Below are 22,897 nucleotides of genomic sequence, written 5' to 3'. Positions count from 1 at the left end.
TAAATAATAAAAAATACCCAAAATACATTATTTCAAAAGAAAGATGTGAAGTTACATAAAATGATTAGCTATTATTATAGCTTAAGCTATAATATACTTGGGAATTGGCAATGTCGATAAAATTTTATCGATAGTGTCCCAATCCTTAGCAACAAAAACTAGGTTAAAAATAACACAAAGTTTCGTATTTGTTTATATTTTTATTCGAATTTATATGCATCCAGAGTTTAAATGTGATAAAACCTGATTATGTTTCCTATCTATGAGTGGAAACAGCTAAATGTTTCGAGTCGTACTTATGTGTGAAATGTGAAATTCTGTAGATTTTCTTCCTTGGATGAGTTACGTCCAGGTACAGCACACGTAACCATTTCCAACCACTTCCACTTAACATACTTCTACTAAAGAGTCTTTCCACAAAAGCGAGATTTGTTTCGTTTTACCCCTCGTTTACCCCCATACTGACTCTTTCGTATTGCAAATCTTTTACTACAGTATAATAGATACTATGGTAACAATAAATAATGTAATACCAAATCAGTGAATTTCTTTGTAATATCTATACGTACTATTTACATAATACATCCTCTTTGCTCGTTACAGTTATAGTGTTCTGTGGTTGTGCTACGACTTACGGCCCGGCTGACGTGTAAATGAACGTGTTGATTTTTTTGTTTTAAAAATATATTACGGATCCAGACAGCTATTGTCGCTAAACGTATCTATATAAAATGGAGTTTTTCAAATCGATTCCAACTCATATTGATTATGTTGGTCAAGCCAAAGCAGAAAAACTGTATCGAGCTATCATTACATTGTTTAGCATAGTTGGATTTATATGGGGCTACATAGTGCAACAATTTTCCCAATCTGTTTACATTTTGGGTGCCGGATTTATTTTGGCTTCAATTCTTACAGTGCCACCATGGCCCATGTATCGCCGCAATCCATTGAACTGGCAGAACCCAAGAAACACCGAAGAAAAGCCAAGTGGAAAAAAAGGAAAAAAGTAATTAATCATAAAAGTTAACGTGTTTGTGTTTCGATTGTAAGTTAATAAACATTTAAGGGCTTAACATGTTTGTTTTTTTAGTTTATATACCTATCTTATTTTTCAACCTCTTTCTAAACACATTATCAGTGAGAATGACAGGTTAGGTACCTATGTCTTTACATACAACTGAGCTGTGTGATATTTTAGTCTTCTAGGACTAGCTGTGAGTGTTTATGTTCTTCTGCAATCTCCACCTCAACTATACATACCTATACTATAATGGTACAATAAACAACCATACATTTAAGCTTGTTGCACCGCTGGCAAGAAAATAACTATCTTTCTAACTCAGGAAATGTACAACATATTTAAAGCCTGTTTGATGATATGAAACACAATAATTGATGTCTGTGTGTTCACAATGATGGCAAGGAGTCTGATAGTTTGTAGCCTTGACACGAGCTATCAATGACAATATTCACTAAGTGATGCTAGATTGTTGGTCAGAAATACTAAGTATAAGTAATTGCCCATCATGCTCATAGACTCACCTAAGCTTTACTTTACATATTTCAACTTACTTTCTTACAAAACTTCACACACTTCTCATTTGTCACTGGCTGTGGAGTAATTGCCAGAAGAAATTGAATAATTTGTCTAATATCATAATAGCTTTCTTTCAGTAATAATATGAATACATAGATCAGCATATAAAATCATAAATTATCCATTGTTAACTATATAATGATAACTGTCAATTGAATTTTTTAATAAGAATTCTAATTTGCTTTAGCCTCCCAACCTTTTTGTAGACCCTGCTCCACCTTAACATTTCAAAAAAATTTTTGCCCCAATACATAATTTTTAACCTTTAAAAATTTAGCCAAAGGGCTAAAGTCGTGTCTAGTCCATTTTTAAATTGCCCCCATAAAAACCATTTAAGAATATTATATTTATTTAAAAGTGTGAGATTGGAGTGTTTCCTTAATTAAAATGTTACCGTAATTCAATATTATTATGTATCGAATAATATTTGTTATTTTACACGATTGTAATACCTACATAGATATATTTTTTCTTGCATATCTTAGTGCTTTGACAAATATATACAAACAACTACAAAACAATTATTTACTGCCTCAGTTAATGATTCTCCATGAAAAATGGTCTTGAGTAATTTTAGTATAATTATGTAGTATGTGTTAAGAAAAAGTTCAATTCATTTATTTTTATTGGCAAAGTAAGTACTGGAACTGATTAAAACACGGAAACAATAAATATTGATTATATAAGTCAAGGTATTTTTTATATTGTTAAAAAGAAAAAGTAGAGAACATCATTGTTACAATACTGACAAAAATTTTATTTGTGAAAAAATTATATGACGTATTTTATTACTTGTAAATCATTTATGCTTAGCAGTATATAAATATTTGTTATGTTACAACCATAGATATATTATCCCACTGACGGTTAAGACACATATAGTATGATTTCATTTTTTGTTAACATGAAAATAATGGATTACCAGCTCCCATTCTCCTGCAACACTAGAGAAATTACAGGAGTGTAGCCTTTCAGGAAGTTGTAAGAGCTCTTTTAAATGTAATATTATCCTGGTAACACCCTGGCCCATACGGCACTTCTGTGTGATACATATCCAAGGCCGTTGATGTATCCAGACCAACTGCCAGGCGTTCTCCCTTGTTGTCAATAGTCGCCGCCCATGTATGTGTTAGGTAAACGAGAAGATCGCCCGACGGATATAGCAAAAGCCGTAGGACTGTTGGTCGTTGATCAACTGGTGACTCTCTCTAGGTATACCAAGGGCTGATGGCCTATAATGATTTACATGATTATCGAGAGCAATAGGCCTCTTTTTTTTAGATCACATGGAGAATGGCTGACTTCCATGAGGCTGGGACTACGCCTTTTGAATATAAGTGCTGAAATAAACATGTTAGCGCCGGCGTACATACAGGGGTACACGATTGGAGAATGCCCCGTCCCGCTCGATATTTTAACGTGCATTTAATGATAATAGAGCAATCCGTTTTCTGTCTGGATTCTACTTCCGGTAAAGGGATCTGATATCGCGGGATATTCGACGGTGTTGTTCCATCGTCTTCAAAAGTCGAGTTGGAGGCAAAAATGGGTGCAGAGACAATCAGCTTTCTCTTTTGCCATATGGCAGCGGCAGCGATCATGCTGCCCCACACACCTACATTTTAACTCCTGGGTTAGGCAGTGTTTATGAGTGTTTTTGCAGTTGCAGTACGAACAAAACTTGGCATTCCTCTGGTGTTGCATACGCATAGGCAGTGATAACTTTCCATCAAGTGCCTCACTTGATCGGGTGATTTCCTTCTGAATTAACTACTTTATAAAAAAAATGTTAGGAATTTATTTATGTTAAGGTTTAGGTTATTCATTACCTGCAATAGACACAATTTTATGTCATTTAAGTGCGTGCAGTGTCGATATTGTATTACCCCGCGTCCCATAAGCGTCACCGCGCGTCGCTACTCATAGATCAAATAAAAAATCCTTTAAAGAGTATTTTAAAATTTTAATAATCTCTGTGTTAATTATGTCAAACAAATAATACAAAACTATATCTCACTCAGTAATTATGTGAATATGTATTATAAAACATGTAAAATGATATCATCTGCCTCCCTAGTTAAAATTATTTCAATCATTTAAATAGCTAAATTTGTCTCTTAGTCGACTAAATATATTAAATATTCTACTTTCATTACACACATCACAATCTTTACTTGATTGATCTTCATTATTCACATTCGCACTATTACATTCATCATTAGTTTTACTTAAATTTTCTTTTATCTTTTCATTCGTTTCTTCATTATTTGATTCATCTTTGTTGTCTTTGGACACATTACAGCCATCACAATCATCACCGGGCTGTTCCATATTATTGTCACCCTTACACATATTACTTTTACATGAATTATCCTTAATTTCATCATTAGTTTTTTCAGTATTCGGAACATTAAGATTCTCTTTGGATTGACTGACTAGATCTGGTTTTTCTACAGATTCGGTTGCAACCTCTTCCTCTTTATCACAAACTTGCTGCATTGTTATAATACTAAACATAAGTGTTACACCATAGTTCACTATAGCTAATGAGAATGGCCCTACAGATAAAATAAATACAGCCATCGTAAACAGAAGTGAGCAGACAGACTCATAGTGCCTTCTGAAAATAATAATAAAAGGCCTTTTATTATAGGACTAATAATTTTGCTTATATAAAACTCAAGTATTGCATATAGAAAACTCAAGTAAACTATATCTATGATCTTACAATTTTTTTCTTGGTCCATTTAGCTGCCAAATAACACCAGAGCAAATAGACATTATAAATCCTGCGTGATATGAAGTGTCCGGTTTTAAAACCATGCTATACCTGAAATCAATAATAAAGGATTACGAAGCGAAACCTTATTTAAAAAAAAAACACTTTTGTTAACCATTATAAACTTATTTAGTGAATGGATATAACAAAGAAGTTTGAATAGAGTAAATGTTGTCGGGAAATGTCAGAGCTAGCTATGCATTCTGTAATGTAAATGGAAGAAGCTAGAAAATTATGTCAAGGCAATGAATGAACAACACACCGACCTATCTTTCACAGGAGACAGTCCATATCGGAAAATCGACGTAATACGTCAACAACAGTTGTTCTCTTATTGAGAAATTATTATTATTGAATATCAAAAAGAGGAAATAATAGTAATTATGAACATACTTAAAATTCCGAGCCCATGTCAGTAGTGCTGGAACATTAGCAAGAGTCACACACATCCAAAGGAAGAACAACATCATATGAAAGTTTAAATTATTCAGATCTTCATCTATTTCACTATCATCAACATGCGTTGCACATTCATCTTGTCCGTCAGATTGTTTAATTGGCGCGGAATAATTGTCTTTGACAATTTCCTCATTATTTTCATTCAAATTTTTAATGTCACTACTTAATTCGTTATCATCATTTATTTCCGATTCGCTCGTAGACTTTACTTCATTTATTTGCAATTGTGTTGCCTGTGAATTGCTATTAACTTTTCTCTTAAATATTCTACAAATTTTACTAGCTACTTTAGCCATCAATTTGTATACATAATCTTCTAAGTATTCTTCATACATTTTAGATAGCTGAAAGAACAAAAATTGTTATGTTTAAAATACAAATATTTTAGTTAGGTAAAAATGCACACATTGAAATTTCGATAGTGTTGGCATACTTATTATTAAAAATTTCAATATTTGAGAATGTACGTTTACGGTAAAAAGCCTTTAAATTTATATAGACTTATTGTAAGTTTTATTTCACATATTAAGCACATAATGAAGTTTACTCCACAATTTCATTATATTATAAATATAAATAAGAGGAACAGTATAATAGGAACAACATAATATGTCGAAGAATGTTCCTCGAGTACCACATTAGATCAATGCTAGTTTATTCCCGCTCAGCCTCTATCGACGGGATCAAGTGTTAAAGCTATATGCAAACAGACAGCTCAAATCGGAAGCGTGGCGAACGTTTTTATTTTGTTATTTTTAGTAGAGTTTATTGTTTGTAGAGTATGGTTTGAATCTAGTCACATAAGAAATGCGAAAGCAAACCGAATACGTGGCGAACCCAAAGGCGTGTCACGCCAGGACAAACCAAAGGCGAACGCGCGAAGCAAGGCGTGAGAGAGATAGTTGTATTAGCTGGCTTTGTATGCACGACATCAAACAGTGAGCGAAGCGAGCGGGACGCGAAGTAGAAGCAAAGCGCGACGGTTCTGTTTATTTACAAAACTTTGACAAGAGTGGCGTCCCGCAACGATTCGCTTTCGGTTAGCTGAACTTACTTTGTCCATACTTTCAGTTCGGTTCGAGTCGCATTTATGTTTGACAATACATTCGATCATGCAGAAAGCATAACTCACCATAAATGCATAGAATGCTGCACCAGCAACCAATGCAGCGGCCCCACATGACAAAGGGACTGCACACACAAGACTCGCGCTCACTATCATAGGAATTTTTTGCAAGCCAGAAGCCACCTTCTCTGCTAAACTGCCGCCACCACGCCACAAAATCCTGGTACAAAATGTTTCAAGCATAAGTACTAACGTTATAATTTCTTATTGTAGTTTATCCGCCTACAAATTAGATATCAAATTGATATCATTTGATGGGATTATAGCAAAATGGGGTGAAACCACACGGTCACTGAAAATGCATAAAAAGAGTTCGTGAAAATGTATCAACCATGTATGATCAACCGAAAACATTACTGCTGTGGCTCATAATGTGCAAAAACATCCATCAACATCAACTAGTCATCGTTCTCAGAAACTGAACATTTCTCGCACTTCTATTAGAAGAATTTTGCATATAGACCTGAGTATGAAAGCTTATTTTCTGTTAGGATAAATATTACGCAAACCATCCAGAGACAATTGAAGCTTTGAAACATGAAATCAGAGTTGCCATTGAAGATTTTTTAAGCAGTACAAGCGAAAATGTACTGAAAAATTGGGTCGATCGGATGGGGTACTGCCGAGCCTGTCGTGGTAGGCATATGAATGATATTGTGTACCATATTTAAATATCGGTAGTAGTACCTAGTATATTAGAAATGCAATCAAAAAGAATTCTAAAGAAATCAATTTTGAGAAAATAAATGCCTTTTAAAATAACAAAGTTCAACCTTTTCAGAATAAATTAGGAATTTGAAAAAATAATCAGTAGTTTTTTTTATAGCCGATTCAAATTTAAAAAATCTAGATGGCCATCTATATATTTGTCTTTCTTTTTTTATTGTTTATATTCCTGAATAATTATTTAATTTCATAAATCGTATTGTTAACTAGTTTCTTTTATTATTTAAATATATGAGGGATATATTATACTGTTGATGATAGGACCATTGTGAAGCCAGAAATTAGAAACCTTAATTTTATCCCTTTTTTTGTTTTGGCATATAGTATATATTCAAGGGCTATTGTTCCTAAGTGCCTACACTCCCCTAATTGATGTGATAGATACCATAAATATTTGAACTATGCAAATTAAGAGAAGAAGCTAATGGTCGCTCAGAGGGCAATGGAGAGGGCTATGCTCGGAGTTTCCCTGCGAGATTGAATCAGAAATGAGGAAATCCGTAATAGAATCCATGTCACCGACATAGCCTAAATGATTGCAAAACTGAAGTGACAGTGGGCAGGGCACATAGTTCGACGGACAGATGGCCGTTGGAGCAGTAAAGTCCTCGAATGGCGATCACGTACCGGAAGACGCAGTTAGTAGGGCCCCACAAGATGGACCGACGATCTGGTCAACATCGCCGGCATACTTTGGATGGGGGCAGCGCAGGACCAATCGTCGTGGAAATCTTTGGGGGAGGCCTCTGTCCAGCAGTGGTGATGATATTAAGAGAAGACGTATTGTAACCAAAGTGACCGGTATTGTATACATAAACTTCATTGAATTGAGTCGTTTCTTTCTGGCGACACCATAATTAAATGCATCTTATGACTCTTAATTGGACTTTAACAGACAATATTATCATATTCAGCCTCGATCATTACGACCCGTACAGTGTCATTTTATTATTAAGCCATCGACATGTCGACGGTGAACACAGATACAACGACATAATTCGATAGTCGATACTGATCGATCGAAACGGCCGCAGCGGAACATCACTATGTAAGCCATATTAAGTTACCAAAACTATACACATATTTTTATTGGTATACCAAATCCACTAGATTGATGAATCATAGGAGTATACACAATGAAGGGACGTCTCCACCCCTGATTATTATTCAAGCAGCTCACCGATGATACTTTTAAATGTACGTCCTATATAAAAATACAAAAATAATACTTGAAAATTGTAAATCATACTTTTAGATAGAGCCTCTTGCTGTTAGACAACCGATTAAAACAGGCCATGTTAATTACTTTAGTGTGTGTGACAAGCTACGTCTTACACTCGCAATTTGTATGTCACTTTGTTGTAGTGTCCGTGCATTGCACAAAATAGAGGTTGATTGTCAACCTCGATTTATTTCGATATTTTCACAGCTGTCACAGTTTATCTTTACGTATAAATGATCCAAGTAAATGATAATACATACCTGAAGAGCAATCGATGTGCCAATTGCGATGAAAATATCATTACAGCCACAGTGACGGCAGCAATCACATTGAGAAAGCCCAGTGCGGTCATGTATGTAGGTAGAACCAGCAGAGAACGAGTGAAGTACTGAATCTCCAAGTTCCTCCAACCAGAGTTCTCCAAAAGAATGTGTAGAATTGGAATAGCCCTATAAAATTGATTATTGGTTGCTGTAACTATATACTATAAAAAGAATACGGAAATCCCAGGCCTAAGGGTGTCGTAAGAGGCGACTGAAGATATTTATTTACCAGTGGGCTCCTTTGGGCAGGATACCGGCTAGATTATGGGTGCCAAAACGACGCCTTTTTCAGGCAGTAATTTAAGTTAATATTGTGTTCCCGTCTGAAGGACACGTAGCTAGTGAAATTACTGGGCAAATGAGACTTAACGGCTTGTCTCAAGTTGACCAGCGCAACTGTAGTGCAGCTAAGAATTTGGGTTTCTCAAGAATCCTGTGCGGTACTGAAATGTAATGGGCAGGGCGTATCAATTACCATTAGCTGAACGTCCTGCTTGTCTCGTCCTTTATTTTCATTAAAAAAAAAATTCGAAATGGTGGTTCGAGTGGTGGTTATTTTTTTACGCTATAGGTATTATAGAACTTGGCGACAGTATGTATCTGTAGACATGTTTTGGACTAACATACTAAACAAAAAAATTATGGCAACACATTTGTTTTCCGAATTTGACCTTTCGAATACATAAATTTCTTCAAACATGTTTTACAATGATAGCAGACACATTCCTATTTCTTCCAATACGTTTTCTTCGATAAGGAAATCACGCATGGGATTCCTATTCGAAAAAACCAAACTGTACCAGACCCTATAAGTGGACCCATAATACTTTTTCTGCATCCAGCGTGACAATATAGCATATTGTTGACTACATTGTAGCCTATATTCAAAATGATTCAACCTCTTATCTATTGAGTAGTTTTTGCGCTGTCCCTGGACATACTTACGGACAAAAATATGTATTATTGGTAGAACAGAGTTAGTATTAATTAATAGAATATTCAATATATACTTTTTACTTTGTTATGTATATATATATATATTATGTTTGGTTTACGCACGCAGTAATAATTCCCAAACTTTTAGAGGTGTGAGAGTTAAGGCAATCTATATGGATGAAGCTGCCCTTACACAGCATATAAATACTTACATCAGTCCCATAATTGTCAGCCTACTGAACACTAGCACGTAATACGGCTTGATTCCCTCGCTCATCAAAGCACTGTGTATCGATATACACGACCCGTTCTCCTTCAGACTTAGCAAGTTACTCCTGGCTGCCAATAATACTATAGAGGCTATGTACGGCACCAAGACCGGGGTGTAGTTGCGGACTAGTTGTGCTAGTCGGATATACCAAGACGATGATATACTGAAAACAATTTTCGATCAATTTTATAACTGTCAACACAGTTTGATCACTCCATTATAAAAAGCCACGTTGACTCTATACGGGCTAGTAAAAGTCATTTTAAATAAAAAAAAGAAAAGTGTGAGTCGGACTTTCGCGCATTAAAGGTTCCGTGTCAACATAAAAGATACTTTTATATATTTATTTTTTAATTTCAATAAACGTAAACGTAATGCGTGCATGTAGTTGTCTATAAAAATAATTACAATATGTAAAATTCATAGGTTCACTTTAAAAAGGTTAGTCATATAGATTGTACTATTATTATTATTAGTCACACAATGTCAACTGTCAAAACCAGTTGAAATATAACAAAACTAACTAAATTGTAATAAACTTAAGATTAAATTTTTAACAAGAACATTATTGTCAACTATTTTCTATATTACAAGAGACCGCCTTTGTGAACTCAGTCAAAGTACATGTGAACAGATATAATTCAATACAATAATATTGAGACCAGGAACAATTTTTTTAAATTTATTTCATGACCATAGATGGTAGTTAGACGGAATAATATAATGGTCACCCGGAACAAACAAACTTGTTATTGCAATATGTTATGTTATTGTCACTCAAAAACTATAATATATAGAATATATAGAATATATATATATATATATATATATATATATATATATATATTCTATTCTATGCCTACTACTCGGTTAAGTTGAGTTACTAAGTCTTTATTGAGCGATGTATATGCTTTTACAACATGAGCAAAATATAAACATTTATGTGGTAAAGGTATTTGGTAGTTGTTATTGGTACTTTAACACAGGTTTGGAATGGAGCGACCGCCCTTAGGCTGATTAAAAAATTAAATTTGATTTAAAGGAAGTTCAATAAAAAAAAAGAGTGTTACTTGCGCCCGCCCTTTTCAGGTGTCAGACATACATTTTCAAATGGGTAGTTTTTGATGTTCAATAAGTGATTTTATATCCTATTTTCAATAAAATTATTTCAATTTGAATATACTTTTTAATTGTATCATGGCCATTTTAGTATTCACCATCTATTTTTATTTGATATTGTTCTAATGGTTTATAGATATGTAACTATACACACTTTGTCAAACTATCAGCTACCAAACCGGCACCAATTTAACCAACATTTTACCAACATTTAAGGCATAAAATACATTGTAATACAAAAATATTTGCATTCAAAGAAAATAATATGATATCTATATAAATATATGATGATGATAAATATTACATCTCAATAGAAAAAGTAAATATAAGATTTATTTAAACTCACCTTATCGTAAATGTACATTTTGGGTCCAGTAATAAAGTTATCTTTACATTTTCCTCTGGGTCCAAACCCTGAGAGACGTTAGGGTTACTTATAAACAATCTTAATTTCATCGGCGATTGCTTCAAATGCCTAAAAACGATAAAAAATTAGTGTTTAAATGTGTATAACATTTCTCCGCTACCCATGCGTAAAGCGAAATCGAAAATTGTAACACGAATCGCGCGTGTAATGCGGGCGCCAGACTTAGCTTCACATGTTTGAACAAAGGTTTGATTGCTAAGTGTGGCACGGGACTTTGGGTTTAGTGTTCAGTTGCTCGAGCGTTGTTGAGCGGAACGGTTGTGTGCGTGCTACACTGCGTGCGGCTATAATGGACTGGAGCAGCGAGTGCGTTCTAGAATTTGTAGAGCTATTACAGGGGCAACCATGTATATGGAACCCGAAAAACAACAAACACAAAAATAGAACCTTAGTAAATGACGCGTGGGTGAGAATAAAGAACAAATATTCTGTGCCCTGTTCTGTTGAAGAATCAAAAAAGAAAAGAAATAGTTTGCTGACACAATATAGAGAACATTTAAAGAAAATCAAGGAATCGACTAAAACAGTATTATTGTTTTCTTGCACATGTAAAAAATAATTACATCCACACAAATAATACAGGCACACTGAGTCAACTTAATCGTCGTCCATCTTGTTTGTTGTCTACCAGCATACTGTGGGGAAAAATGTTTGCAAAGCAAGTCGGGCAGGTTACGTCAATATGTGTTCAAATGCTTTGCAAAGTCGTCAATGTCGATATGTGAAAATCTTTGAAGCTATTTCTGGCGTCCGCATAAGACGTAGATTGTCACGCACATTAAAGTAATAAACCTGGTCTGTTCTCATCGGTTGTCTAGCAGCAAGAGGCTCTATCTAGAGGTAAATTATCTAAGCACGCAACATATTATTGTAAAAATAAACTCACGTATAATAGTGATAAAACTCGTTATTCCTTGCCCATGGGACATGCATTTCAGCAGACACATGGTAATCAATGTTATGGCAGGTTGATGTAGGCTCCACATAAAGTAAATAAGCCTGATGAATCACATTGAAGTTTGACAATATCAGTTCGTAGTACAGTGCGTTCGATTCAGTCTCTTTTATGATGTGTTTAGAAAAGGACAGAGCGCTCGGTACTTCTACTTTAATTTGCCTCGAAGCGTAATCGTTTATGTCCACATTCAGAGTTATCTGAAATTTAAATATTTAATTCAACATTATGCGATAAATATATAACGTTAATTTAAGTTCTTTTAAACCTTTTAAATATTATTTTAGTTAGTACTTATCATAAAGCAGAACTGATGAGACACTAACAAAATTTAAGGACAGTACTTCTTACTCAATTCTCGTTTTAATTATAAACCTAATATTTATGCAATAGAGAATGCTTGATTTTTTTAAGATTTACATTTTTATAAATTAATCATTTACATCTTTATAACACAGAAAACATTATAAATACGCTTGAAAATATTCAAATTATTTCAAATCATCACAGGTTTAACTATTTTCCTCACAAACACTACTAACACAGTATGAATATCGACACCGATAAATACAATCTTATGTGTTTTGACATCACATTTTTGGACCAATAGTGACGCGTTTTGTAAGTTTGAATTTTCCTCCCTTATTTTTAAGGATGTTTGAAATATTTTATGGGTTGAGATAATAACTAAATAAAAAGACCTTTAAATTACCTACCAAATCACGATAATGAAGATAAGAAAAAAATATTTGTGTTATTATGTGTGGATCAATGAACGTTAAGTAACGTAATCTGTGATTAGTTTCCGTTAAAAATATAACAAAACCGGATGTAAAGTTCTCGATGCCCAAAAACGTTAACAGATTAGAATTTTTTACGGGGCTTTACTCACCGGTTTCCTGGTGGGCGATACTTTAACAATGACATGTGTCCAATCAGGGCGCATCTCCTGTACACTGTGCAGGTTAATCGTGGCCAGTTTTCTCCTCCCGAATTCATTAGCTGCGCCGGTCCAACGACTAAGTTCACTTAATGATGTCGCTGTTTTACTGTTTCAAATCAATCGCAATTAGTATACAATGCAATGGAGAGAAGCATAGTGGGAAATAAACTTTCAGATAGAATAAAAATATCAACCATAAAAAACCGCACGGGAAACAAAGATGCAATTGGAGGAAGCCTTTGCCAACAATAGGCAAACAGACATGGTTGTTGAGGGAGTCTAAGTTTTATCATCATATTTCAATATAAATATTCTAGGTAAAGTAAAACACAGTGTAGATCTTGTCTGATTAAATTATTATAGTATATATTATACATATGACACTACATACTAGTTGCATGATCATAGTTTGGCCGTTTTTATGGGATTTTGATGGAAGGACAACGTGCGTACGTGCCACCAGATGAATTCCAGGAGCGTTTCTGGCCTTTAAGGTGGGTATGGATGCATCTTTGAGAGTAGGTAGATAGGTAACTGTAACGTATAGTCCTGTAATACCGCATAAGGAAAATTTTGAGCGGCATTTCAATTACCTTGAGCAATAGGATGTTAAGTCTCATTTGCCAGTTACGCACAATAATGCTTACACATTACTGCTACACGGCAGTAATAGGTGCCGTTGTAGTACTCATAATCTAGCCAGCATCCAGTGCAAAGGAGCCTACCACTGGTAAATGTCGCCTCTTACGACCCCTTGGGCCTCGAACTTCCCTATTATTTTTCGGGGAAGCTCATGGTTTTTCGTATTTATATAGTTTTCCTTGTTTAACCTTTCTTGTAAACCGCACAATAGCTTTACAGATGCAAATAGAATAATGATATTTCATATGTTGGTGAAAAGCTCAAAAAGCTCTTCGTTACGATAATGGGCCACTATGCCTTAAACCAACATTTTTATATGGCAGTTGGTACAGTCAATATGTTGCTTTTGCCTCTGAAACCTGTGAAATTCGATGGAAACAATTTCAACAGTGGAACAAAAGTCTGCGGTATAGAAGTCTAATTTACAATACTTTATAATCCGTGTATAAGTGCGAGCGAATTAGTTAAGAAAGAATGACATATCAAATATATTAGGTAAGTATTGTGGGCAAGTCGGTCGCGGGATACCTCGTTGAAAATACGTCGACCAAATTGGAGATGTATTTTTTTAAAATTGGCAAAAAAGTGGCACTAAAATTGCGCTCGTCACCTTCAGACATAAGAAGTTAAGTCTCATTTGCCCATAAAAAAATATTGAAAAAAGGAAAGGTCCGAAGCACCTGGAACCGGCGAGCATGTATGAAAATAGAATGTAGAAGAAGCGCGCGAGGTTTGTAAGGATAGAAGCAAGTGGCATTCTGTTGTCTCTGTCTACCCCGACGCGGACGGGAAAAAGGCGTGGGTGTATATAATAAATGCAACACAAAGCGATCTAGCCGTTAACAAGGTACTGAAACCATGATTCGAAGTTAAAATTACATTATTTTACTCGATCGAAGGCGCGTTGTTAATCATATAAGGGGGCATCCATAAATTACATCACCCGAGTTTCACGTTTTTTTACCCCTCCCCATGTCCTTGTCACAATTGTGAGACCCCTCCTACTTAGTTGATGTTAAATTGCGATGCTACATATTTTGCAATTTAACATCAAGAAATTAAAGTTTAAACAGTCCGAAATTATTTTTATTTCCATATAAATTATTTTTCAATAACATAAAAAAATATTATATTATTTGCAAGTTTAGTGTGTAAAGAAGTACTTTAAATTTAGTGTCGTAATACTTAGATATAAAATATTATATGCTGAGAAAATGTGACGTCACCAAATTTGGTCCCCTTCCCGGCCCTTGTCACAGTTCTCCGACCCCCTCCCCCCCCCTTCGTAATTTATCCTAATGGATGGCCGCTAATAAGTTTTAAAATGGCCCTTGTAAGTTTTCTTAATTTGTATGTAGTATTTTTGTTTTTGTCTAAAACTCAATTTGTTACATACCACTGTACTGTTATTAGTATTCCTTTTAATTTACGAAAATTTGATACGAATCTATTCTCTATTTTTTTTAATATCCTCTTTACATTTTGTCATAAATAAAATGATGGACGATCAAGTGATCACCTACAACCAAGTGAGCCTCACGCTCGTTTATTGATGGCTTTCATAACAATCATACATACCAATATCTATAAGACGAGTGAACATCTTTGGCGTTGCATCCGAATATCCAGTCCTTATCATCGACATTAATAGCTTCTACTGCCACGAAGCGGTTTTGAGGAAATGGCGCCAATCGGATCATGAGATACGTAGTTCTGCAAATCATATTAAAGTAATAGTAACTGTTGATCCTCAAGAAATAACAGACTCGTATTCTCCTATGATTTCCCTAGTACGTTAACTAAACTTAAACTGGATCGGCGTCGCGCGTCATGTTTTAAGTTGTCAACTAAATCAAATGTCAATTTGTTACTAGAATACGTATCCTAGGATTTCTCTCAATCGGAACTAAACCGTCAACTTGTGTTACATGAATACGAAATTTAACTTTTTACACAATGAAAATTTGAAAAACAAAACTTTTTAAAAACGATGCGGCGTTCCGTGCCGGTGTTCTAACCAACTGAGCCAACCGTTCGAGTAACAGTTCCATATAAAATCTTGTATGCTTTCTTCAGCTCTCAGGTTGTGGCTTCGTGTGTTTTAATCCTAGAAGTAAGGGTTATCACTTTAAAAACATAACATATTATTTATCTTTTTGACAAAAGGTCGCATCGATTCTTTTCTCGTTGTGTTACGAGAATAGGGCTACTGTTCTACTGAACTTCGAATAGGATTGCGATCACTGTGAGACAGTCGTAACTGTCGACCAATCTCCACAATTATTGCTGTACGTGTATGATAACGCGACCTTACACAAAAAAAAACTTACACGATTGTAGACCGCCGCCAGACCCGGCCTTTATTGTACTTTTTAAAATAATACTTAACCAGAATAAGATGCCTTTACAGAGTTTGTTGAGTAAAACACCCCCCAGTACCTACCGCAATGACCTAACTAATTAGACCATCAAGGAAAACTACCTAATTAAACAAATATTTGAGTTTTTGATACAAGACGGCAATTTCATTCTAACTAATAAAATAAAATTGTCAAAATAAAGTAAAAGCTATTAGTTAGTTTAAAGTAAAGGCATTAAAATGCCTTGCCAATTGTTTACGTACTACAGTTTGTGTCAGTTACACAAACACACAAAACATGAACGGATTTTAGGAACATACACTACCTTTTAGTAGATGAAAGAATAGATAAACCCAAAATATCAAGTCAAGTATGCCAAAACATGGATTCTAACCTTAGCTCATGCAAGCCCTCATCCCTTGCGTCAGAGTTTATAAATATGTAAATAAATTGACGCAACATTCCAAGAATACTAATAGCTTTTGGCCCAGCGCCAAACATCTTCATATAATACAGGATATGAGGTAACTATCGTATAATCTATTTATTCAATAAAACAACAAAATCAGTAATAAAGCAAGAAATCACCTACTATTATTTGTATGTCTGGAAATTTTTCCGTGATCTTTTTTCATAAATCATAAAAAGTTTTTTTTTATTTGCGGATTTCCGTAGGGGAATTGATTTCAACGGGGAAGATAATATAGGTTTTGCTTTATTAACAAAATTGGAGATCAGTTTACGTCATTTTAAAGTACCTATTTTCTAATTTATAAAACTGAGTAGAGTTTTGTAGCGTACCTGTATGCCTATAACTATATTAAAAAATCTATTTAACCACCTCAATGCGGAATTCTACGCAAGTGGCTAAAAAGGTACAAGCTAGTTTTAAATACTCGGTTTCAACAATAAATATCAGATTTTCTCATTACTTATGTTAATTTTGGTTATCCATATTATTTATGTAAGCCCTTTGTATTCTAAACAAATGTAATGTCATAAATATTAATATCTTTTTAAAATGTTATCATACATTGACACGATCTATAATATCACTATTACAATGACAATAGTAGCGATATAGATATCTAATTAACTTATATGGAGGCAATGCGTTACTGATAAAAAATACTATTGTCTGATAAACGTTATAAATGAATCATTATAAATGATGTTAATACTCCTTTTTAAAAACCCTTATTATATTTTATTTGGGTAATTTATGGATTAAATATTAAAACAAACCAATAGCCATTTTGAAGTTTTTTTTTTTCATATTTTTGTTTCTGTAAGTGGTAGAATATTTCAAACAGTAAGCACTGTTCGAAACGATTTCATTATATTTGCCGCAAACACATGACAGTTATACAAATTCGTCAACAATAAGAGAAAAATTAAGACAGTCCGACACAAAATTTTATGCTTCCCTAAGTAAGTTGCCGAGAACGGAAACCCAAATATTTGAGTTAGGTACTCTCGAGTTTTAGAACTGGATATGTCTTTACCGCCTGATGATTGTATCGCCCGTGTTAGTGCGACGCTATAAATACAACGTGTGTCTTCCAAGTGTCACGCGCGAGTTATTTTTATACCAAGATATGATTTGAAGACCGTGACACTGATATGTATTTCAGCGGAATGTGTGCTTCAAGTGTTTCCAATGAATGTGCACAGATTGATAAGATACCTGTCAATCTCTGGCCTCGCTATCTGATACACTCTCCGGTTATCTTCGTACCAGAACGCATCAGCAATCATGTTGACCTCAACACGATGAATATTCTCGTTCAATGTCATCGATCGATTCGCCTGCAAATTATTATTATTATATATTTATTTATTTTACCAAAATAATGAGTGCAACAAGATCCGTCTGTGAGGCTTTTTCGTTAATTGTACGAGGTGCCTGGCTTAACAAGTTGGTGCGCGCGGCCGACTTCGATCCCATACGTACCTATCCCGAACAAGAATATACAGTCTACTCAATATATCCGCATTATGCACCTTCCCTCTTAAAACTTTGAATAGATATTAGATCAGCGGCAGGTCCCTTCTTGCCATACCGAAAATAAATAATATCGGATACATAAGCGGATAAAAAGACTCTATAACATAAGACTATACTTGGCTTCATGAGATAACGGCGCAACATTCTAACTTGCTACTAACCAAAGCGTTATTTAAATTAATAATAGCCTTAGTATAATAAAGGAAAAGCTTTTTTTGTTATTCATCATCGCTGGTGCACCCCCACGCTCTGTAAAACCGAGCACTACGAGTGCAAATCCGTAGTGCGAGATGGGACTTTACACTCATCCCAATGCCGGTTATAGAGGTCTGAAGGCCTCGGCGCATCAAAGGAATGCAGGCCCCCTGGACCCAAGTTATTGTCCAAATAAAATGGACAATTTTTTTCAATAAATAAATTATTGTGAAACCAAATATAGATTCTGTTATTGGAGTGAACAAATATAGATCAATTATTTCTGTTTTTGATTTTGATTGATGTGCTGAATTTGATTTTTTTTTCCCGAAATCTCTCTTGTGGCCCCTCTTTTGCGGGGGCCCCGAGGCTGTAACCCCGGTTGCCCGCCCCTATATCCGGCCCTGACTCACCCTGATGAAGGACCTCCGAATGCTCCGAAACTAGTCGTTATCAAAACCGATGACCCGTGAAACCGATACAAATAAAAAAACATAGAATAAATCTCTCACAAAAGTTTTAACGATGTAAAAGCAAAAACTGTACAGTGAATATTTTTTTAAAGTGTGTAATTTTGCTGTGTGAAAACACAAACAATTCAAAAAAGTAGTTTATAGGATGTTTGTCCGGTTTTTGCTTGTTTGAATGTATGTCACGGCAAAACGCAAAAATTACGGAATAGATTAAATTCTAATTTAACATGAATTTTAACAAGAGGTCGGGGGAGAACACATAGGTTACATATTATTGTCCCACTATTATCAATTTACAGACATACTACATTATAGGATAAAATAAAAAAACATTGAATATTTTTTCGTGACATTAGCTTAAAGTTAAACACGTCACGCCTTTTGAGCATTAATATTTAAATTTTCAATAAATTAATGTTTTATTAACCTACGAGTGGAAAGTAATCACGTGTGTTTTTTTTTCTTTATTATTTGAAACACTGATTAAGTGCACAATGAACTGATATGCTTTTAGAACGACGGATCTGCGCTATTGAGTCACTAGGTCTAGTTGACATGATTATGTGTGGTTAAACAACAAAAGCAAGGTTCTCCATTACAGTATATATATAGGACATTTTAGGAAGTGTGAGTGCAATATTGGTGAAAAGTTAGTATCCCTTAGCAGGAAGGAGGTGGGGAGGTGCCCCTGATACTACTCTCATTATAAGGTAATGAACCGTTCCCGAGAAAAATAGTATTATAATATATAGTTGGGAAGGTTCTTGTAAATGGGGAGGAAATAAAGGGAAACACCTACAATATTCGGTTCTGTTATGGTAACTATTCTCACCTAGCCAGTCAATATGTAAGTGTACAAATTGTACACTTACATATTGGCACATACTTTTTTTTACATTTCATTTCACTGTTTTTATTTTACATGTAAATTGTTGTAATAAGAGTAGTAGCACAATAATCGTGGACCAAAGTTCTGTTAACTACAATTTTTATTACCTACAAATTCATAATAAGAGATACTAAGTTCAATCCGCAATATCTTACCTGGAAATACATTTCAGCTTTATGTCTTCTAAGTTCTTTATTGTAAGTTATTTGCTCAGTCTTGTGATCGACAATGTCAAATAGATACCGATTTATCACCATGACCAGCTGTTTGCACCACACCATGCTTACGTGGTCCGGTGACACCCAAACGCCGGGAATAGCGGTTGCCTTAAACAATGAGATTAAAAACTACACTTTTTTTATGTTAACAATTAGTGACGGTTCATAGAGCAGATATAGACCACCTTATGTTAAGAAGCATAATTTGCCCATAAAGGACAAAATCATTAGAAAACAAATAGAATGAGGCACCATACAATGCAGTGCCTAAACATCATCTAAGAGAATTCTTTGATGTTAACTTACCATTGCATTGATATAGCTATTGTTTGATGTTGTCAAGCTGCCTGGAACCAGAACATCCCGTGGCCCTCCGCCAAGACTTATGAGAAGTTTACTCTCTCTCACATCTTTATAGGGATAAATATAGGCATCCCACTCAAGCTGCATTAGTTTGTAATAATTATTGATGTCTGAATCGAAGTTTACAACTGGTGCTTCTATTGGAGCTGACAGTGTTATCAATATACTTGTTGTATTCAATGTATTTGGATAAGCTAGGAGCCTTTTTGCAATTACACCACCCTACAAATAAAATAAGACAGCACTATTTATTATCTCTATATCTCTTCTATCTCTCCTATGTTCAATAAATGTTATTTAATTTTGCTAGAGTAATCCCTTCCCCAAAATGTTGTGTGACTTCTTTACCGTGCGCACATCTATGCATATTACTTTACATGTAGCAAAAGATTGCTTATAGTTATTATCAGAAAGCTAGTGAAACAATCTATTTATAATAAAAACAAATTATTTCATTTGTACTTTTATTTTATTTTACACAGACCTTTCTTTCAGCAAAAGTTTAAAAACAGTTATATTTTGGAATAAACAATGATTATCCAGGGAAACAATTGTGTTTTTTATAAGTGTTTATGGTTTTATAATCAACTTTATTTGTTCTATCTTTTCACCAAACTAAAATTTATATATTTTATAGTAATAATTTGAAATATTCTTGCAGAACAACACCCACGAAATTGGTGATGAACAGAGATTGCACACATTAGTGAACATACATTCATAACCCTTTTATGAATAGATGTTCAGTCTTTATATACTGAACAATAGGTAATTTAATATAGATTTTATTGAATAGAAACTTTAGATAATTTATACAACCAAATACTTGTACACTTTTTTGTAAACCATTGTATAGTGTTTGAATCTATCTGTTAAAAATAATACCTACATTTTTTGCCTTCATGATATTTGAAGTTCAAAAGGAAATAGCACTTCCAAAAACCAGAAATCAAATGAGGTGTGCTTATTTCTAAATGCTTCCAATCTACTTACTCAGTAAGCAAGGGGTTAATATTATCTTACCATGGAATGACCAATGAGGACAACTGAAGATGGAACAATTTTAGAATACCGATGGTTTCTATACAAGCTTAGTACTTTGGAAATACAAGCAGCAGCAAATTCTGTCTGACTCTGAAGAACACCTCCATACAATCCAGAGAGTTCTTCATTAAAATTGACTAAAATTAAAAAGTAACAATTAAGTTATGGTCTAAATATTTATGGAAGAGATATTGATCTTGTAAGCAATATTTATCATTGTGGAGATTTTTGTGGTAGAGATCATAAGCATATTACTTACTTGTAAAGTAATCAAAGTGATATTCATAGCCATTTGATATTGCTTTTCTCAGAGCTACTGATGCTATAGATCGAGCTTGCATGTGGCTACCAGAATTCCCAGGCAAAAATAGGACAGGGATGCCATCAAACCTATAAAAAGGTGAACCATCAATATAATAATAAAATTGAACTCCAAAAACTCATTCTCCTTCTGAGCTTACTCTATGAAAAAAAGAAATGATTTCACTTATGTCTGTGTTTGTTTTACATTACAGGGGTTTATATGAAAATTGAGTATAACCAAAATATCATACCACATTTTTCTAGCTTTTTCTGTAAATCTTCCTTCACTGTAAGCATATAGACCATATTGTGGATATTGTTTATTTTCAGGGAGTGATATCCTCTGAAATTAATATATTTAATTATTTAAAACATAATAAAAGAGGAATTACAATTAAATAAAATTTATCCATATTCAAATAGATAATATTTATTCAATAGGTAACAATTTTGTTATTAAACACTCTAAACACGATATTTATTATTCGAGTAAACAATAACTTACCACAAATTGAGGATATTCAAACATATAGGTCATGGCACAATAATTATTTCGGTCACTGAAATTCATATTAAAAATACCCAAAAAGTAAAGGGCGACAAATATTAATGAAAGTAATTGAAAAACAGAAGTACCGAGGAATTTTAAATTATTCATTGTTTTTATTATAACAATATAATACTTTTATAATTTATAACACGTAATAAGGCAGTGAATCAATTTAATACTTGTATACATTAGGAATGTAGGTATGAACTATTTATATTTTTTTATTTCAAATACAACTCGGGCGAATCAACACGACCACAGGTTGCACAAGGCCAACGAATATGTAATAGTGATCAATTAGTGATAACTGATTAGTGACACCACAGGGCAAAGAAAACTACAAAGAGGATGTAAAATATAAATAGTACATCCTATATATTAACTCTTACTCTTAAAATAATGATACTATAGAAGTAGTCTTCGCGTGCCCCTTTTGGATACCAATAGTTTTGACAGAAGTAGTTTTAGGTGTTGTCATATTATTATTATTAAAATTACCCCTAACGGAATTACATCTTACGACACAAAGTCACATACTCAACAGATGATTGGGAAAGTAAATACAAAGCATTTACTGATAATTATATTTATTTTTAAAGGACTATAACATAACGAAAAATAAGTAATATTATGAATTTATGAAATTTCTTTATTAATTTAAGTACAATATGTACTCTTATGAAAGTCAAGTTTGATGCCATATTGGTTCAAGAGACTACTAGGAGATTACAAAATCATTTCAATAATACACTAGCCTTCAAAAGTAAGTATCACACTTTTAAAATTGGGATAACGTTTTAAGTTCACAAGATATACTTTCGAAATAAAAAGGACTCCAAAGAGAATTTAATTTTGTACATAAAAATTTTATAGTCGTTTACCTTCTTTTAAGAATTGGCTGAAAAAAAACTTCAAAAACAAAACCATTCCTTTTTCAAAGTGGACGTTTCCGAATTACAATTTTAC

The 22,897-nt window shown here is 34.0% G+C and overlaps 2 protein-coding genes across 2 annotated transcripts; one reads left to right on the top strand and one right to left on the bottom strand.

Moving 5' to 3' along the window:
* The first annotated feature begins 615 nt into the window (after positions 1 to 615).
* On the top strand, positions 616 to 1,076 carry LOC126979265 (signal peptidase complex subunit 1). Its single transcript, XM_050828548.1, has one exon. The coding sequence runs from the start codon at positions 732 to 734 to the stop codon at positions 1,011 to 1,013; it is 282 nt and encodes a 93-aa protein (XP_050684505.1). The 5' UTR covers positions 616 to 731; the 3' UTR covers positions 1,014 to 1,076.
* Positions 1,077 to 3,542: 2,466 nt separating this feature from the next.
* On the bottom strand, positions 3,543 to 22,219 carry LOC126979202 (GPI inositol-deacylase). The gene is made up of 17 exons (XM_050828453.1): positions 21,887 to 22,219; positions 21,633 to 21,724; positions 21,338 to 21,468; positions 21,058 to 21,215; positions 19,978 to 20,256; positions 19,609 to 19,779; positions 17,576 to 17,697; positions 15,107 to 15,241; positions 12,836 to 12,992; positions 11,875 to 12,143; positions 10,908 to 11,036; positions 9,384 to 9,605; positions 8,173 to 8,361; positions 5,971 to 6,124; positions 4,773 to 5,182; positions 4,329 to 4,430; positions 3,543 to 4,220 (listed from the first exon to the last, which is right to left on the bottom strand). Exons 1-17 carry the CDS (start codon positions 22,037 to 22,039, stop codon positions 3,689 to 3,691), a joined length of 3,405 nt encoding a protein of 1,134 aa, XP_050684410.1. The 5' UTR covers positions 22,040 to 22,219; the 3' UTR covers positions 3,543 to 3,688.
* Positions 22,220 to 22,897: the final 678 nt, after the last annotated feature.

This window comes from Leptidea sinapis, chromosome Z (assembly GCF_905404315.1).
Source record: "Leptidea sinapis chromosome Z, ilLepSina1.1, whole genome shotgun sequence".
NCBI classification, from domain to species: Eukaryota; Metazoa; Arthropoda; class Insecta; order Lepidoptera; family Pieridae; genus Leptidea; species Leptidea sinapis.
Note: the sequence above shows the minus strand (reverse complement) of the source record. Positions and strands in the feature narration are given on the sequence as shown.

Excerpts from the sequence above, each read along its gene's own strand:
- LOC126979202 (XM_050828453.1), bottom strand. The coding sequence starts at position 22,039 with ATGAATAATTTAAAATTCCTCGGTACTTCTGTTTTTCAATTACTTTCA. Across the intron at positions 12,993-15,106 it reads CACTCGTCTTATAGATATTG|TAAAACAGCGACATCATTAA; the intron begins GTATGTATGATT and ends GATTTGAAACAG. Across the intron at positions 4,431-4,772 it reads ACATGGGCTCGGAATTTTAA|GTATAGCATGGTTTTAAAAC; the intron begins GTATGTTCATAA and ends TATTGATTTCAG.
- LOC126979265 (XM_050828548.1), top strand. The coding sequence starts at position 732 with ATGGAGTTTTTCAAATCGATTCCAACTCATATTGATTATGTTGGTCAA.